The 20,148-nt window shown below is 32.6% G+C and overlaps 1 protein-coding gene across 2 annotated transcripts in view; it reads left to right on the forward strand.

Moving 5' to 3' along the window:
- LOC127859035 (uncharacterized) overlaps positions 1-20,148 on the forward strand; it is a 29,222-nt gene that overhangs the window by 1,076 nt on the left and 7,998 nt on the right. For both annotated transcript variants that reach the window (XM_052396420.1, XM_052396421.1), the window contains exons 2-3: positions 16,267-16,425; positions 18,428-18,692. Coding sequence is in view for 1 of the 2 variants with exons in the window: in XM_052396421.1 (XP_052252381.1) it covers positions 16,348-16,425; positions 18,428-18,692 (343 nt within the window). In the remaining variant the exon portion in view is untranslated. The remainder of the gene's footprint in view (positions 1-16,266; positions 16,426-18,427; positions 18,693-20,148) is intronic.

Consider the following 20,148-nt stretch of genomic DNA (forward strand, 5'->3'; position numbering starts at 1 on the left):
TGGATATGGTCCGTTTATTTGTGAAAAGTCGAATATTACAGTTAGGTAACTAAATATGTAATAAAATAAGTTTAAAATACAACGTATCGAACAGAATGCAGTCACTATTAAGAAAATATTTGATAATGCCGAGTACTTTTCAAAAGTAAATATAAGTTTAAATGTTCTTTTGAAACGTCGATGTATTTTTATAATACAAAGGCGTCGGAGCTAGGGCGGCAGAGGCGGCGGCCGCCGCCCAAATATTTTCGGCAAAAAGGAAATTTCGCCAAAGAACTGTTTTCGTTTTTTTTTTAAATTTCAAAACCCGTATATTTGAAAATATCTTTACCACGAATCAAGATAATCACGCTTTCGCGGTTATGACACGTGTATTGTTGATGGTCATTACCCGCCCGCGGTAATATACGTGTCAATTTTGTTGTTCATTGATCGGTCTCTTTTATAATGATAATCCCTTTATTCTTAAGTAATTAAACATGGGAACTTTAATTGTCGTTATGATCTTAGCCTTTGCTTCTTTTTATTAATATAAAGGAAAGTAATGACATGAAACAAATGTGCCGGTATCCAATAGTCCTCAATTATTACAAAATGGAAGATGGATCAAGATACTAGTACCTGAATTAATTGCAATAACACAAAGTAAATCGATAGTTCTAAAAAACTTATTTAATATTTTTACCACCTTTTTGTGACATTTCAATACGTCAACTCCAAACCAACTTAATGAATTTCAAATAACCAGAACAGAATTTCGGGAAAAAATTCCCGAAGAGCGTTCTTTCAACCAACATGATCCCTATTGTTGTGTCGCCTGCTACAAAGCACAAACTGCGACATATAGGGATTACTTCTCCATCGTTTGTCTGGCTGTCACAACTTTTGTCAATCAGTATATGCCTGCAATAGATATTTATAAGGTCAGGTATCAGTATAAAGAAGTGAAACTTCAGCTGCTGGAGCAGTATTGAATTATTATTTTAAACAATTAGTTGGTCCATAAACACACCAGAATGCGCCATTTGATGCTAAAATTTGCAAACGAGAGGGGGATACCCCCTCCCATACCCACCCACTCCGCCGCCCCAATGTCAATTTGCTTCCGACGCCCCTGTAATAGCATATTGCAATCGTACATTATCAAATACATGTATGAGACGCGGTTTAAGTAAAATAAAATTCATTAGATTAGAGACCTAAATTAAAACCTAATTAAAAACACATAAAATCAGTAAAATATTTCCTGTGAACTGGAATAAAGAGTAAACCACTTCATGTGTATTGCATTGCATCGCGTTGTAAATATGTATTGTATGCATTAGGCAAAATTATCCTCTTAAAGCATGTGTATTGTCTATACCAATCATGTTGGTTTTATTATGCACGATTGTCTGTGAGGCAAACTTTCGAATAAGTACTCCGACACTATTTAGCGTACATACTTCACACTCTACTGTATTGTTCAGAATAATGACCTTGTATGAAAGTTATATAAAAAAAAATCAACACATTGCTTCATTTATAAAACATATTATGCCCATTCGAAGTAGGCAGCATATACCAGTCGCCATTACCGTTTTTCGTTTGTATGTCTCTAATTCTTTGAGAAAAATCATGTCTCTGTCAAAATTGTTCCATATATTGGGGTCTTTAGATTACCTTTAGCCTTGTCCACTATCAAAAAACGACATGTCGCCCTAAAACTCCTCTCAGTGCAAGAGTTTTGTTTTACTGATGGGGGAAAAGTCACGGAGCCTTAAATAAAGCGCGTGCAGTTGCTTTTGTGAGAAAGCACGCTTGTTTCCTCCAAAAAGACTACTTGTATGTTTAAGATCTTTTAATGCGCATCATGTTTATTCCACTTTCACAATCTTTATAAGAGAATCTTCCTCTGCTTAGAATTATTAAAACCCACGAATGGTTTCTCAAATTCGTGCATGCTTGGTCACTTTTCCGATAAACACTTAGAAATGTATTACATTCTGGAAAAAAATAGCCCACACAATTAATATTACTAGTTATTCGCAAGGAGGCAGTAAATTGTAAGGGGTCATTGACCCCTTGCATCGCATTGTCAACATACTATAATTGTATATGTTTAAACCACTAACCGGTAAGCTCATACGAAAGTGATGCAGACTTTGGCGATTCTATCATAGATTGTTGTTGTTTTTTGCTGCCATTTACTAAACCTGCCGTGAATATTGTTGCCAATTAAACACAGACAAATTAATGAGTAATCATGAAATTAATTACTTACTGATATAACTCATTTACACTTTCGTTCAATAACATACCAAAAACATTTTCTTTAAACAGTGTTTCAATTTTTATATTATTAAAATATTTATTTTGCCACGCCGTTAGCTTTATTTATTATTATAGTGATTTTGCAAACTATTCCAAAAAAGGTTCCCTTTTTCCTAATAACATGTTTTTCAACATAATGTTTTGTTTCATAGTAAAATACCTATATAGTTGCTTTTCAAACCCACCTAATTTTTTGGACCACTTACAGTGGGGTTTTTTTCATTCAAAATCGGGTCCGGTGATCGGCCCCATTCCCAGTGAAAAAAGAATTTATTTTCCCAGATGGGAGCTAAACATTTCAAATTTAAGGTTTCAAATTGTATATATATATATATATATATATATATATATATATATATATATATATATATATATATATATATATATATATATATATATATATATATATATATATATATATATATATATATATATATTGTTAGATCTTTATATTTGGTTCATCTCCATAAGTTCAACCTTAGTAAATATAATACTGAAAACACGTGTACCTCAAATTAGAAGCATTTTTAGCAAAACCACAATAACATAAATGTCCCAATTTTAGTCAAAACGCCGCGAATTCTCCCAATCCAAAGGAACCCGGCCCCATTCCCAAAATGGTGAAAAAACAACACTGTGACTTATAAATTAACAACATGTTACTTTATGTAATTACAATTTTAATCATCTGTGTCAATGCAGTCAATTCATGTATTTACCCTTGTTGTTCACAAAATTCATTTATGTAGATAATATATGCTGTTTATTTCAGAACTTGCACATTGTTAATTGTCACTTAAGAAAAAAACAATGCTCAATTAATCCAGAAAAGTATAATAACATCGCTTTACTATATAACGCTCTGCGCTCACAACAGAAGAACGCAAACTGTTTTTTCCGCCGTTAATTCTTCACATTCTTCCCATTTTAACCACATGCTTTACATCGAGGCTGCGTTATCGATAAATATCTACACAATGAGCGAATCGAGAGATATTGAAAATTTGAATAGGTGTTACGGAACATTATCAAGCAATGAATTATCTACACATGTATGTAAATATAATTGCAATCCGTTGATATTAACTCTGATATCGGGGCTTGAATGTTGCGCACAACATACTTGCGCAACAATATAGACAACGAAGGAAAACTTTCCACCATTGTTTTGGTCTTTCCCCCATTGTACGCTCCAAATATTACCAATATAAAAAGTGGCTTATTATTTGAGAGCGTAAACAACTTGGACTACCCTTGACGTAAGCCTACAGCATATTCGAAACAATAATGATTACATAGCTTAATGCATGATTTAACTTTATTTTACATGTCATTAACAATGCGCAATAGTTTACCTCCTATACCTTTTTTATATAATTTAAGCCACATGCCATTTCTGTAAGTGCTATCGAAGGCTTTTTAAAATCCACAAGTGCACAATACAAACGTTTATTGTCATCAATATATGTCAAGTTCAACCTTAGTAAATATAATACTGAAAACACGTGTACCTCAAATTAGAAGCATTTTTAGCAAAACCACAATAACATAAATGTCCCAATTTTAGTCAAAACGCCGCGAATTCTCCCAATCCAAAGGAACCCGGCCCCATTCCCAAAATGGTGAAAAAACAACACTGTGACTTATAAATTAACAACATGTTACTTTATGTAATTACAATTTTAATCATCTGTGTCAATGCAGTCAATTCATGTATTTACCCTTGTTGTTCACAAGGGAAAGAAATACGAATTTATTAATGAAATTCAGTCATTATATAAACAAATCAAACACTACACCACACAAAGCTTTTGTTACACAAAAATTTATCGACTACATAATTTTTATGCAAAGTACAATTTATAAGCATGAACGTGTGTAGGCATTCATATATAATGCTATTGCAGTGTTATTGCGAGGCAGCAAGATCGCAAATTTATTGCACAATTTTCACAAATTTCCACCAAAATTGAACAAGTTGCGATTAATGGCGTATACATTATTGGGAAGCGAGTCATCAAATCGCTAAATTAAATCGGGGACGATAATTTTTCTTCAAAATTTCGATCTAGGGCTGGTTACTAATTGGTTGAATCAAATATGGCGCAGCCAGCTTAGCCAATCGAAAAATAATGTATTTGAGATACTTCTCCGTATTGGAACGTATACGCTTTGTTTTCCCAGATGGTGTTGTTATCTGCAAAACAAAATCTGATTGCAAATTCACGTTTATCAACGATATATCCTTGCAGAAAAAAAATCAACATTTAAACACGCTATTGTTTAAGGACGTATGCAGCAGTTTTAATGAACACTTTGTTACATCTAGAATTTGATAATTTTTGGTATTTAGCTAGAACTATCTGTTGTGGATAGAAAATAAAAATAAAAATCATGGGTCACCGATGTTGTTAATTTGCTATTCGCATTAGAACAACAAGCCTATTTCAGCCTAAATCTTTTTACAAATAAGGTAATAACACAATCAATTGGGTAAATTAAAGAGAAAAACAACCTCTATTTCTCTCTAAATGAACAGAACAGAACATTAGTTTATTTACGACTTGTACAATAGACAATCCCAGAATCGATTAATTGACCGCCGCCATATTGGCTATCACGTGACCCCGCCGCCATCTTGGTACTGAAGAATTTCACAGATAGCAGCGTTCTACATTGGTGACATGTAGAACGCTGTTATCTGTCAAATTCTTCACGTAATGTTAACGGCCGAATTTGCTGTTTTTTTTTTCATGTCCGCAGTCTAAAGTAAACTTTGTGATATTTATCGTTTATAATTCCGCAGATGTTAATTAGCGAAATTTTTAAAAATGTATGACCTTGATATATAATTTCTTAGAAGATCAGATATCTGCCTTTGATTAAAACATTATTATTTCTTTATAAAAAAGTATATAGTTCCAGATATACCCATTCAAAAATGTATATGATTCAATACCGATACAGATTTTTTTATTGAATAGTACATATCTTTGTTTTTCTAAAGATTTATTATTTCTTTATTAATATTTCTTATTAAAGTATCGTTTGTAAGGTAATGTCAAAGCTCTAGCTGAAATCAAATTTGTGATTTAAACTAAAATTCGTCCAGAAATATTTATAAGCGAAACTCTGTCAGATTTCATGTAGAGGCATACTTTTCTTATTAAAAAGTATATGGTTTTGTCTAAAACTGTGTTGTTTTTTATTAAAATATTTTATTTAAAAATCGCTTCCAAACAAACATGTCTAAGCAGAAAATGAATTTGTGATTTTAAATGAACTATTCCAGGGGATATTCATTAGCGACAATGTGTAAGATGTCAGAACATGGCAGTTTTTTTAATTGAAAAGTGAATGTCTGCTTTTGCTTATAACTTTATTTTTATTTAATCATTTAAATACCATTCTAATCTTCGTATCAAAGTATGTAGCTTGTAGAAACTGTGTTTGTCCTGTTCTTAATATGTACTTAATTGTTTGCTTGCTTAACTTTATTTTCTTAATACAATCTAAATTTACGATAAAAATGCTCGACATGACACATATGTAGTCATACGTAAACTTAGATAGTCCCAATAATGTTTGGTACATTCCGTCAACGCATTAATTTCTTTCTGAAATGTTCACTATACAGTTAAGATTTAAATAAACTATTAAAACACGACGCAGTGTTGTTGTTGTTTTTTTCTCGGCCATTACGGATTGTCAATTTAAATAATTAAATTAAATTATTTAATGGTCAAAACACCATCTGCGATTGAGGAACGAAAGCATTCCCTCAGTACCAAGCTGGCGGCGCGAGGGGCGGTAATCCGGGAGCAATCGATTTCTGGGATTGTACATGCTCATTAAATAAATACATATATTACGAACATAATATAAAGTCACAATGGAAAAATGAAGCACATTCAAATAAACAATTAATTAACTATAAGAGGATGAACTGATTTTTAAGTATAAGCAGTACTATGAGACAGTGCTTAATTAATATAAAGAGCTAGGTTTTTCAGAACATTCTTACAATAAGTATTTAACAATTGAAAGTATTTAATACCACTTGGATTAACATTATAGTATCGTTTGATATATTTGTGTCTAATATCATTATATCTAGGACATATAAGTATATAATGATATTCGTCTTCCAAATCATGCATATCATAATATATACAATAACGTTCATTTCTTTCAACTCTATTTACACCACATCTACCAGTATGAATACGCACGGGATGAGAACCCATACTTATTTTGCTAATAAAGAATCTTAGGTTACTAGGCAATATATCTTAATATGATTCTCACTCAAAATTTACTTTAACATTTGCATACAAAGTTAACACACCATTATTATCCTTGTCGACATGCCAATTGTATAAAAGTACCAATAACTCTCTGTTTAAACACTGGTATAAAACATTCACTATTGACACAAAATGGATCATTCCAAACATAATTAAAACCGTACTGAAATAAAAAATTAACCTGAGTTAACCAATTGCTTTTACCATTATTTCAATCAAATAGGCACATATTATACACTTATTAGAGATTAATATTATCCATTTGAAGTAAACGAAACCAATATTTAATTATCTTAACATATCTGACAATAGACAATAGATAACGTGCCAATGCACCATATACAACAGCATTTGAAGTTCTGATATTTACATTTAGTATCCTTTTACAAAATTGTAGTTGAACCCTTTCAATAACGCTAGATTTACCGTGGCCCCACATCTCTGCCGCATAACATATGGCAGATCCAACACAGGAGTCAAAGAATTGACAAAGAAGTTTTTGCTTCACTTTATATTTGTTACAATTAATAAATAAAATATTCAAAGCTTTAAGAGCTTTACCCACTAGTTGTTCTTGGCTCAGTGCACAATTACCAGTATAATTGAAAACTGTTCCTAAATAATTAAAATCATTTACCACTTCCATTGAGGAACCATTATATAAATTATTCTCTGATTGCAACAGTCCTTCCCTTTTTTTCTATCAACCATAACTTTGGTTTTACATTAACAACTAGACTCCATTTAGTACAATAACTATGTAATAAAGTAAACTTTTGTTAATCTCTTCAGGCGAATTACCAAGAATTACCATATCATCAGCAAATAGCAATAGTATCAAGATAATATCATTCAATTCTAAACCTCAATTAATATCTTGTTGTAAAAATAACTCTAAGTCACCTATAAACAGGGAAAATAAAATCGGCGAGATTACCTCCCCTTGACATAAGTCTTAATTATAAGACGTGCAAAGAATAAAGAGATATTTTTTATATTGGCTAAATGCTTTGGAACGTCTTATCGGCGAAGGAACAATTACGTGGTGGAAACTAGAAAGTTTAAATGTTCATCAATTTGCGTAAAATTGCAAAAAAACATTACCAACTCATAAAGGTTTAGTTCAGAAGTCCATTTTTACCTCAAATATTGTCGAATTGCAGTTAAAAAAGCATAAATTCTTCAGTTAATCTTCCGCTGAAATCGCAATACAATCACTGACCTCACGCCATGTAATAAAACAGATTTAAATATCAACCAATCAGAAGAATGCATTACGGTGTAACGTGTACGCGTAAATTTTATTTAGCATGAGCTTTTAACACCGACTTTAACCTAAATAGATCTAGTATGCTCATCTTTGTCGATTTAATGAGCATATGTTCAAAAGAGATATGGTGCAGTTTCTATTCACTCTTCTTAGTTTCTGCAACATTTAATGCATGTGTTTTTCACACCTCTTTCTGTGTTGTAATATGTACTTACATTCTACGTTTCATAGGACGGTATACTGTACGATCTGTATCACTATTATTTATGTAGATAATATATGCTGTTTATTTCAGAACTTACACATTGTTAATTGTCACTTAAGAAAAAAACAATGCTCAATTAATCCAGAAAAGTATAATAACATCGCTTTACTATATAACGCTCTGCGCTCACAACAGAAGAACGCAAACTGTTTTTTCCGCCGTTAATTCTTCACATTCTTCCCATTTTAACCACATGCTTTACATCGAGGCTGCGTTATCGATAAATATCTACACAATGAGCGAATCGAGAGATATTGAAAATTTGAATAGGTGTTACGGAACATTATCAAGCAATGAATTATCTACACATGTATGTAAATATAATTGCAATCCGTTGATATTAACTCTGATATCGGGGCTTGAATGTTGCGCACAACATACTTGCGCAACAATATAGACAACGAAGGAAAACTTTCCACCATTGTTTTGGTCTTTCCCCCATTGTACGCTCCAAATATTACCAATATAAAAAGTGGCTTTTTATTTGAGAGCGTAAACAACTTGGACTACCCTTGACGTAAGCCTACAGCATATTCGAAACAATAATGATTACATAGCTTAATGCATGATTTAACTTTATTTTACATGTCATTAACAATGCGCAATAGTTTACCTCCTATACCTTTTTTATATAATTTAAGCCACATGCCATTTCTGTAAGTGCTATCGAAGGCTTTTTAAAATCCACAAGTGCACAATACAAACGTTTATTGTCATCAATATATGTCAGTACTATAAACAAAACAAATAAAGCATCAATAGCAAATTTTCCTTTTCTAAACCAAATTGAGCAGCAGATAAAGTACAATTTCCTCACGATAGGAATTAATTCGTTTTTTTAATATAGTGAATAGTTTTGATAAGCCACTTCCTATAGTTATACCACGATAGTTGTTAACATGATTTTTATCTACCTTTTTATGCAGAGGTTTAATAAAACCCTCACATCAATTACTTGGAAAGAATCCGCTTTCATATATTTATAAAATATTTTACATTAGTGATTTATCAATCGATTCAATAAAATACTCATTTAGCAAAAAATCATTCCCATAGGCTTTCCCTCGCTTCAATGCTTTTACAGCTTCTACAATTTCATTAACAGATATTGGCTGAACCAAAAGATCATCAACATCATCACAACAATCAAAATCATGAGTTGAGGCAAAATCCTCAGACTCGGTATTAACATTTCGAAATATATCGATTCTAAGTTCGGAAAAGTATTTTTTTTTTAAGAGTCTCAAGACAATTTATGATTAACAACATTTCTGCTTTTAAAATATTTCCCAAACTCTTTTGGTTTAGGCAATCTTAAATTTTCAATTTCTTTAGTTTGTTGTAATTTATAACATTTTCGCTTTTTCTTAACTATAAGCTTATATCTTTCATAATTGCTCTTTATGTGCAGATGATTTATAACGGTTGATATTACGCAATGCATCAATTCACAACTGCATTGTGCGTTTACAAGCAAGGTCAAACCATGGCTTATCATCTACATTTTTGGTTTGTTTAAACGAGACATTTTTAGTCATTGTTACATCTTTACGAAATAAAGGATCTGTAAAATCATGTATAATTGATGTAAACTAAGTCAACATATTATCTATTGCTGATCTGTTATTCAAATCTTCGTTACCTGTTGCATTATCCAAAGCAGGTAGTTCTGTAATTAGACAATATCTGAAATTATTTGTTAGTTCTTCTGACCATTTATGAATAACAAAGCTTTCGCTTTCCTCTATAAAATTTGCAATAACAGTGTAACAATTTAAACTGAAAGAAATAGGGCAGTGATCACTCCACACATAAAACTCATGAACCATAAAGTCGCTCAGCTTTGTTAAATGACAAGGTTTAGTTTATGAATAATCTATAACGGACGACCCTAGCCTCGAGTAAAAAGGTATTATTACCAATCATATGATTGCGATATAAACGACCGTTAACTTTGCGAACGCCCGTGCTTATACACAAATCCAGTAAACGATAACCGAACGCGTTACAAGTTTTATCAAGTGAGGCCCGGGTTACGGGTTCGTCTGGTAAATAATAATCTATATCAAGCTCAACATTGTGTGTATTATATACAATATAATCATTTCTAATGCCAACATGACTGTTTTAATCCCCTACTAGATAAACATCCCCAACATTGTCAAAGTCAAAAATATCACTTTGAATAATATCAAAAAGATCGACATTGCAAACGGTGTAAGCAGGAGATTCATCACACCCTAGGTATATACTACCAATATAAACATCTGTTTCAAATTAAAAAAAAAGTTCTTATCTAATTGTAACCGTAATATAGTGTCATGATGAGCTCGTATAATTTGTATACCATAGTTCAATGCTTCATGGTAATAAAGTGCAATTCCACCGCTAGCTCTCCTAGCATTTCGATGAAGAGACTTTCTGTAAAAGTTAAAAGATTCGTACCCATATACTTCGATATAACTATTTGCATTTCTCCAAGGTTCATACAAAAACACAATATTTTATATAGCAAGAATAGAAAACAAGTCATCACTACTTTTCTTATCCTCAGAATGCAAGTAATACGGAGTGTCTTTAAGTGCACTAGCAGACCTCCTAACTAGTTCACGCTCCTTGCAAAGGTTTACTTTGGCCACAACAGGACGAATCGTATAAGGATTCTCATCACCCATTCTATGAATTCGTTCAAATTTCATTTCTGTAACTAAGTCATTGGCCATTTTTTACTTGCTGACTAAGAATTCACGCAATACAAATTCCACATTTTCGTCCTCCCCTGGCAGGTCCTCCTCAATATTGCCGAACACTAGATTGTTACGCATGGATTAGGATTGTACGTATAGTAGTTCATCGCTCATTGGCTTGTTTTTAATTTCCATTCCTGCACTTTAGAGGTCTCTCTGCCAAAGTTAAAGACTGCACCTTCTACTTTTCCTCTATAGCAGCCAACATATTGCCAGTTTTAATTTAATTTTCTCATCGTGAACAGATTCCATAATTTTGACATTTCCTTTTCAAATTTGTCAACCTTGCAATACTGCTCCAGCAGCTGGAGTTTCACTTCTTTATATTGACCTCTAGAGTTTTTAATGACCCTATTTTTCTTCAACTTTAACCAAACGATTATCTATGTTCACCAATAATTTCATTAGGTCTGCATTTTTAGGGGCAATTGTAGGGGCTACGTCCGCTGCTTCCTTCATTTTTTACAGAAATAGAATCGCTAATAGGTAGCTGAAACTTCTGGATCCTCATTAAAAAGACTATTCAAGTTCAAAATTGTACAACCATCGGTGACATCAAATAATAACAGAATTAGTTTCTTTGGAGAAACAACCTAAAGTTATATGCTCAGGTGTACGTGTACAAACGTCCTGATTTGCTTTCAAGATCGTTATTCAATGAACTGTAACTGGCTTTTCTTTTTTATCGGAATCTACACTCGCCACCAAATAACCGGTTTTCACAAGGTTAGGAAGTGTTATACTGATTCAATTTGACTGCAAATTCATTTTAAAAACAACATCAATCGAATGATTAATGTGTTTAATTAGTTTTTAACAACAACAAAAACAACAGAATTTCATATATGAAAATAAATAAAATACACACAATTTTTTTTAATTTGTAAGTGCCTTCCTTTATCTAGATTTTGTGCAAATTTTACCAAATGGTTTATAAGTAATAACTTAATAAAAATATGAAAAGAAAAACACAGGTCATCGTGGTCGTTTGTTCACGACTGCAGTGTTAGTGCATGAAGTCAGGTCAAAACACATACTAGTAAATGTATTGCCATATTCCAATGAAAAAGAAGATTTAAATGTTAATATGAAATCACTAATTACGTTTAGCAAGATCAGAAAAAGTAGGTTAATAGAGCATGCAACTTAACATCAGATGTATACCGTACATTTAAAGGGTCATATCGGCGATATTAATTGTTATTTTTGACATGGCTTTACCAATATAGTTCGGTATGCCAAAGCAAAAGAAGATTTAAATTTAAATGAAAACACAAATTATGTGTAGCAAACTCAGTAACATTATGATTATATTCCACCCCCCTCCCAAATTTATTTTATAGAATATACATTAAAATGGACATATTAACGTTATTTAATTGTAATTCTTGGCATGACTTGGTCTATGAATTGTCGTATGCCAATTCAAATTAAGATTCAAATTTACATTTAAATAAAAACGCAAATAATTAGTAATATATATCGAGATCATTTAAGTTGCATGTGAAAAGAGATATTGCTAAAGGCGATAATGTCGTATATGTAAGCCACTCATTCGCGTCCTATATGAATGTCGTTATCTCTAATGAGTTTTAGAAAGTATAATAATCTAAAGTCTTAGACTGTATGTAATGTAATCAAACTGACATAAACGTGTATTAATTTTTTTTAATTTACACAAATGACTCACATTTTCTAAAGCAATTTATGCATTTGAAGGACGTGCGCGATTGTTTACATTATACTTAGTTCACATAGAATATGTTTAACAGTTTGCGAGTTAGAACCATCTTATGCTGAAACAAAAAATGAAATAGAAATCGTGAGTGACTGGTGTGATTGGTGTGACTGGTGTTGTTATTTTGTTTATAATTAAATGGTGTTTCCAATTCCATCATACGGGCCTTATCAAGTTCCCATATGTTACATATGCTACAAATGGTTGCATGTCGCGTCTTAAGAAGTTCAACGTGTCACAAACATAGAAAGAAACATTTAACAATTTCAATTTTTCTTTAAATTAATTGCTTACCAAAAATAAACAAAGTGTTTTTTCTATTCAAATTGGTCCGAGAGAAAACAATTATGTAAACAAAACTCCATTTTATTCGCAAATATGCACGTGCGGTAAGATGCAACCCACCGCACATGGTCAAGACGTCGTGGATATATTATTTTAATTCATCAGGTATTCTATGAAGTAAATGATCTCAAAAAACACTTCATGGAAGTTGGTGTATTAAGCCGTTGACTGATAAATTAAAATTATAACAGTGTTCCGATTTATTTTTTAAGAATAACATTAAATGTATACATGTATAAAGGTTTTGATTATAATTTATATGTTATCAAATAACATTTGATGATTCAAACCAATTTGCTTAATTCTAAGAAAACTATCCGTTTAAAACAAGTATTACTTTTTATATTTTTTTCTAGTTAAGGGTGCATCGACTTTGTTTCCTTAACTAGACTAATACTCGCCGTTACAATCACGCGATAAAAAGGTTTGTGTGGTCTTAGGCATGATGGTATCAGTTTTGATTGCTTCATAATACTTTATTTTTTTATATTATTCCCTTATTTGACATGCATCCCGTCTTTAAACGACTATCCGAAAAAGCATACACTTATAACGCAACCGGTGTTAGAGTAAAATCTAATTTGCGTGCAACTAAACTGCTGCGTACCGTCTTAAGGATCGAAATATGTTGGTCGCATGCTGTCTGCATTAATACAATTGGTTACGATTTAGGGAATAATTTGAGAGAAACTAGAAAAGTGACAGTGCCACAACTTTAATGAAAACACAAATTGGTAAATGCTAAATATAAATTTGCCCTTGCTGTTCGTTTATATTATAAAAATTTGGGACTATGTTGGAATTTCTTTGAGAGAAACTAAAATGGACAATGTCAAACATTTTATGAAAAGAAACTAAACAAGCATTTCCTTAACTTTTAATTTAATTTTGTACTAAAGGATTTTAGTTAGCATTTGTTTGATAGTATTATTGGCGTCGCACTGAAGTGCGGCGACTAGTATGAAATACGTTTTTTTTTCGCTTATGGGAAGAGAAGTTATTTTACGGATCAATGTATATATTTTTGTTGTTAGAATATCTTGCATAGTGGTGATTTTGTGTGTAAATTAGTGTAAATAAGTACTGCATTTGTGCCTATTACATTTACTACAAAATTTATTGCCAATGATGCAAAGCTAATTCTTTAAATTAATAACTGATCACAGGGACTGGGCAATAATAAAATATCACAGGGACCGGGCATATACGCGAACCGGTGAACCTTTCTGGTTTTGTATAAAAACAAAACATACTCAAAATATATTTATTTTGTGGTTTTTCTAACAATAGCGCAGACTTTTGCTGTTCGAGTTTTTGGTTAACGCGTATTTTCTTCAATTTTACAAGACGACATCGATTACACTGTTTATTGCTTTACAGTCACTTATTAATATCTTAGTTAGAAGGTGATTTTTCAAGCGGTTCCGTAGTGTAGTGGTTACACGCTGGCTTCACCTGTGAGAGGCCCAAGGTTCGAGCCCCAGTAGAATCAAAATATTTTATTTGTGTTCTATGTTAACTTTTTGTTTTGATGTAGACATTTTAGTTTAAATAAATATGCTGTTTTATTGTTACCATTTTTTGTTTTTATTATGCCCATGATTTATATGTGTGAGAGGGTGGGGGGGGGTCGTCAACACATTAAAACTTGTACAGTGTTTTCATATCAATGAATACTCAATACCTATCGTAAATGAGCAACGTAAGAATAAGTTCAGAATCATCTCCCCTTGAAGTTGAGAAAAATATGAAATAACGCTTACAAGATGAAGCAGATTTTTTAAAACCTACTCAGTTCTGTTCCATTAATGAAAACTGCACACAGATGCCAGTAAAAAAAAGGAAACCAATGTATAAAAATGAACTTTAAAATATTTGGGGGATTACAACACAAAATCATAGATAATGGTTATTTGGGAGTTATAACACAACATCATAGATAATTGTTATTTGGGGGTTATAACACAAAATCATAAATAATGGTATAATAGTTATACCATTTTGTTTTTCCATTTTGTTTAAAATAATCGGCCAACATATTAATATTTACAGGAGAAAAAAATCGTTCCATGTAACTTCATTAAGTGCCTTTTACACTGAAATTCCCGACGCCTTTTGATGCTTTGCATCAATACTTATCTTGTATAATATGTTGTATGCTTTGTCTTTTTTTTGTTATACAAAAGAAGCAGCATCCTGTGAGGGATTTGTCCCACCTTTTTGATAGTTCGTCAGAACATTTCAAATATCTCGAGTTTTTCATGGATGAATGATAGTGGCATGCTTTTTTATTTTTTTAATCCGTGATTTTCCGCGCTGACAATACTACGTTTTAGAGCATATTTTATGTTTACATCATCAGTTTAGTGTTCGTGTTTTTTTTTATTCCATTTTTTCTTTAAATCTAGAACGGCGTCAATTTGGATTTATAACATTTCAATTCGTATTTGGCGAACTAATTCAGAAAATCTGTTCAGTCGAATCTTCTTTTACTCACCCACGTTTTTTCCTCGTTAATTGGGTTTTCTATTATTTGTTTGTTTTTCTCTTTGAGGAAGAGTTTAGATGTTTATGTCCGCCGAATCAAGAAAGCATTCTTACGAGATTCTCATACAATATTGTAAGGTTAATTAATCAATGGTTATACATCATTTTCAGATATTTTTAATCGTCTCAAATCTTGTCACACCCGGGTAAAAATGATTTATTTGTCTAAATGATATAAAATTCGTATAACCACTGCAACCCAGTTATTTTGCATTTAATTGATAAATTAGCCGTTCGCGGTAATTAAGAAAACGATTAATTGTGTCATCTGTACCAAAGGGCAAATATTGTGCAACGTTTGCATTTAGTTCAATTAGATTAACGTTGGTTATGCTCTAACACATTGAAAGCGAATAACAACACGTGATTTCCACAACCGTAATTCCTAGGTAGGGATAGTTTGCAGAAAATAACGCACTCACGTAAAACAAATGCACAGACAAAAGTGAGCAAAATGTTAAAGTGAAGATTAATTGTTGCAAAAAACACACAAAAATAATCGCTAGTTATGTTCTTATTGTTTCATATGGTAAATATTTAGCACTAGTTTTGTAAGATACCTGGATATAATTTGGGTTTATAAATTGGCCAGTAATCGACCAGCGTGTTTAGAATAATTATGTAGAAACTAGTTTGCACAACATTGCATACATGCATGCATGGCATTAAGACATTGCTACAACTACATCAGGCTATTTTTATAGAACGTACATATATTTGTCATGTCTTAATAGGCGCGAGAAATTGGCAGAACGGTCCGTCCTTCATCTTAGTGTAAAGTCACAGACACAGATCTCCAAGACATTTTCATAACAATGACAAGCTTGCTGACAGACCCAGTGTGTCTAACACATGACGTCGCTGCACAGGAGGCTGTGAAGAAACTAGCAGAGGTATAAGAGTATTCAGTGAGAAACCTTTTAGTTTTTGCACGTTTTCATCTGGTGTGTAAATGAGCGTATGTATTATTTGTACTATGAAGTACAGGATGCCTCAAACATTAAAATAAAATATAATCATATAATGGGGGAATTGCCATTAAACGGCGCCAAGCCCTAATCAACGGGGTTGAACATAAATATCTGCGGTGATGAACAATTTAGGGTCGATTGAACACTGCAGGCGGTTTTTCACCTCATGTTCATCACCGCAGCTCCGAATGGACTGACAAACTATTGTTACAATAGCAATATTATGTTGACAGACTTCAACATATGATTGCACCTAGCTGTAGGTGTTAATGAGCATTGTTTCAATGGTTTAAATTATGTTTGTTTGTTCGTGCGTAAACACGTTTCATATACTTCTTAAAAACATTTCGGTCTGACATGCTTTGGTGAATAAACAAATATAATATATATGTCAATAATATAATCAATTTGCATCAGCAATTCAAATCAAGATAAAACGTAACACACATATTTTTTTATATAAAAATAACCACAGTTGTCGGATTCAGTACATTACAAAAACAGACGAATTATAATGTTAATTGCAAACGGTAACTTTTTTCGGTCGATCGTGATGATTGTACCTCTTTATTAAAAGTAAACTCGTTTTTTTCGATTAAATGGTTTACGGTGATTTGTGTTTTAACAGATCTTTGATCAGACATTCAGAATCTTCGCTTAACTGAGAATAAATGTAAAAGGCAATTGCAACATATTAATATATATATATATATATATATATATATATATGTATATATATACAGTCCACTCTCGTTATCTCGACATCGGATATCTCGATATTCTCGATATGTCGATGAAAGCTCAATGTCCCAACTTTTTTCCTTCTTTATCTATATAAATAAACATCGCATATCTCGATTTTCGTTATGTCGAATAATTCGATATGTCGATATAAAATTTTGTCCCGAGTCACGATTTTACATGTATTTACTGTGGTTTATCTCGAAGTGCGAATAACTGGAAGTGTCGACAAAAGGTGAGAAATGTTTTCTTTGATACTTTACCGTCCCGCTTCGCCCGGCTGCTCCCGATACTGTGCGGAAGGAAATTGATCCGGTAATTTTATCAATGATCACACATGTGTAATGTCGTTAGCCATTAACACTTGGGTAAGGCCTGTCACTTTAACTGTCACTTTAACATCAATTAACTGCAATTAATACACAGTTTGCCGAAAGGCCGAAAGACTAATTGTTTTTACAAACAACATTCCAAAATGCATTGGGTCATATTTTTGCGTATATAAACCGTCGCACATTTGCAGAATGTTGTTCTATCATTGAACTTTAACAGTCATTATCATGGCCCCTCTTGAAAGAATATTTTGAGTTGTCGGTCGATTGAACTTTGCATTTCAAACTACAAAATGTACATGTACAGTTCAGTATTTGATTCTGATCACGATCAGAACGTGATTTACGCATGTTCAGATTGAAAACCCTCGTCTTAATTGGACGTCAATTGCATCATAACTTTAAATAGCAACATAACCGGATGTTTACTCGACAGTTAAGAAAAATTAAAACCGCACGTGTTCATGCAATTATGTTATACTTAAAATGACATTTTAAGCATTTAAATAGCAAAATTAATCGTGCTTAGTAAAAACACGTATATATCAGGTAGAGAGTATTATGCCACACGGTGACGGCTTTAGTAAGACCACTTAGCAAGTATTAAGGTGTTAAAAAACAAGGTAAATTTTCGTTTCCTTTTTTCTTTGAAAACGCCTAATCGGATATCTCGAACTCTCGTTATCTCGACATTTTTTCTTGTTCCCTTCGACTTCGAGATAACGAGAATGGACTGTATATATATATATTAATACTTCGTAAAACAGTTGTATATACTCGTTTTATTTCACAATTGTTGAATGGTTAATATCTGTTTTTCGCCTTTTACACATATATGTTCCTCAATACAGCTGGAAAAGGACGCATTAAAGATAACCACAGAGGAAATGATTCATTTACTAGACGCGGCTCAAGATACACTAAAGAAAGCTAAAAATATTGCTGATAAATTTTTGGATGAGATGCAGATTCATCTTGAACAGTGTAGAAAGGAGCTTAATTCACACACGGACAAATGTAAAAAGACACTCGATGAGCACACTGCCAAATGTACAAATGCTATAGATGAACATATTAGTAAGACTGCGGAATCGGCCTACGAGCAATCTTGTGAAGGTATGTCTGCCTTTTTACGCAATTTTAGTTGCCTATATGTATATATGAATATGCATATATAATGCAATATTTTATAAACATTTCAACACATACATATTAACAATCCTTCACATCTGTTAATTTTTATTAATTTCAAAATGTGTAACCTGTAAGTATACCGGGGCCCCCAAAAGTAACATTTGTACCCGGTGTGCGTGGAAATAGTACCAGTGGAGAACTTGACCCATTAAGCGTTGGTAATGTGGCCATGCATCGTTGAGATTGACCGTATTTTCAAAAGAGAAATTCAGTATAAATTTGAAGTAAATGGGTGTAGAAATGAAGAAGTTAATGTAAAATAACCTAAAAAAAAATAGTGAAATTCTCTGTCCCGGCCCCAGCCCAACTCCAATTGGCCACTATCTCCTCCTCCACTATTAGCACTAGAACCTTGAAACTTACACATATGGTAGATTTGAGCATTTGTGCGACGGTTCACTATTTGGAATTTTGATCTGTCCCCTGAGTCAAAAGTGACGTCGCATGTTGTTAGTAATATGAGTAACAATGTCGGATCCGGCCCCACCCTAACCCCCATAACTTTTGACCCAAGGGTCAAATCAAAATTCCAAATAGTGTACCGTCGCACATATGCTCATAGCTACCATGTGTGTAAGTTTCAAGGTTCTAGTGCTAATAGTGTAGGAAGAGATAGTGGCCAGGACGGACGAACCAACGGAAGGCGGAGATAACCACAATATCCTCACGGTTTTAAAAGCATGGGGATAATATCTTTATTTCCCACGACATCTAATGAAGCTATATAAAAAATATTTCACTAGACTGCTGTGCTTACACAAGTCTTAATTTTATTATGGGCTATAATAACAATTCAAATGATGAGGTACATTAGTAATGTCTTATCAAATAAATGATCTGATTTTTATGTATGATTAGCAGCCCAACAATCAACATACCAGTCAAATTTGATTCTTATCACTTTAAAAAAAAAGCCTTTTTTTCTAGAACTAAGAACTTTTATTTGAAACAGTATATTGGCTAACGTTCAACTCTTAAGGCTGGTTATGGAAATGGCTAAGCTTTGTTATTACTTGTTTGTGACTTTTGGAATACCAAACATTGCGAATTGTACACAGTAATTTGGGAAACATGTATACTTTCAAGATTATAATTAGAGCCCAAATTAGGCCGAAAATTTGACAAAAACCGACACTGTAACTAAATTACGAAGACTTTAGACATTCTTACATATTGTGAGACTTTCCTTAAATCTTGAATAACTTCAATAAAGGCATCCATGAACTCCTGTGTTCTAGGTAGGACCATCATTCATTCAAGAATAATGATGCTCTTTTGGTTACCGACATATTTGTCAACAGCTTTATGATATAAAACTATGTTTTAGTAATTGCATGTCTTGTCGTACAAAACAAAACATTAACTGCCATACAAATCT

The sequence above is a fragment of the Dreissena polymorpha genome, chromosome 14, assembly GCF_020536995.1.
Source record: "Dreissena polymorpha isolate Duluth1 chromosome 14, UMN_Dpol_1.0, whole genome shotgun sequence".
In the NCBI taxonomy this organism is placed as follows: Eukaryota; Metazoa; Mollusca; class Bivalvia; order Myida; family Dreissenidae; genus Dreissena; species Dreissena polymorpha.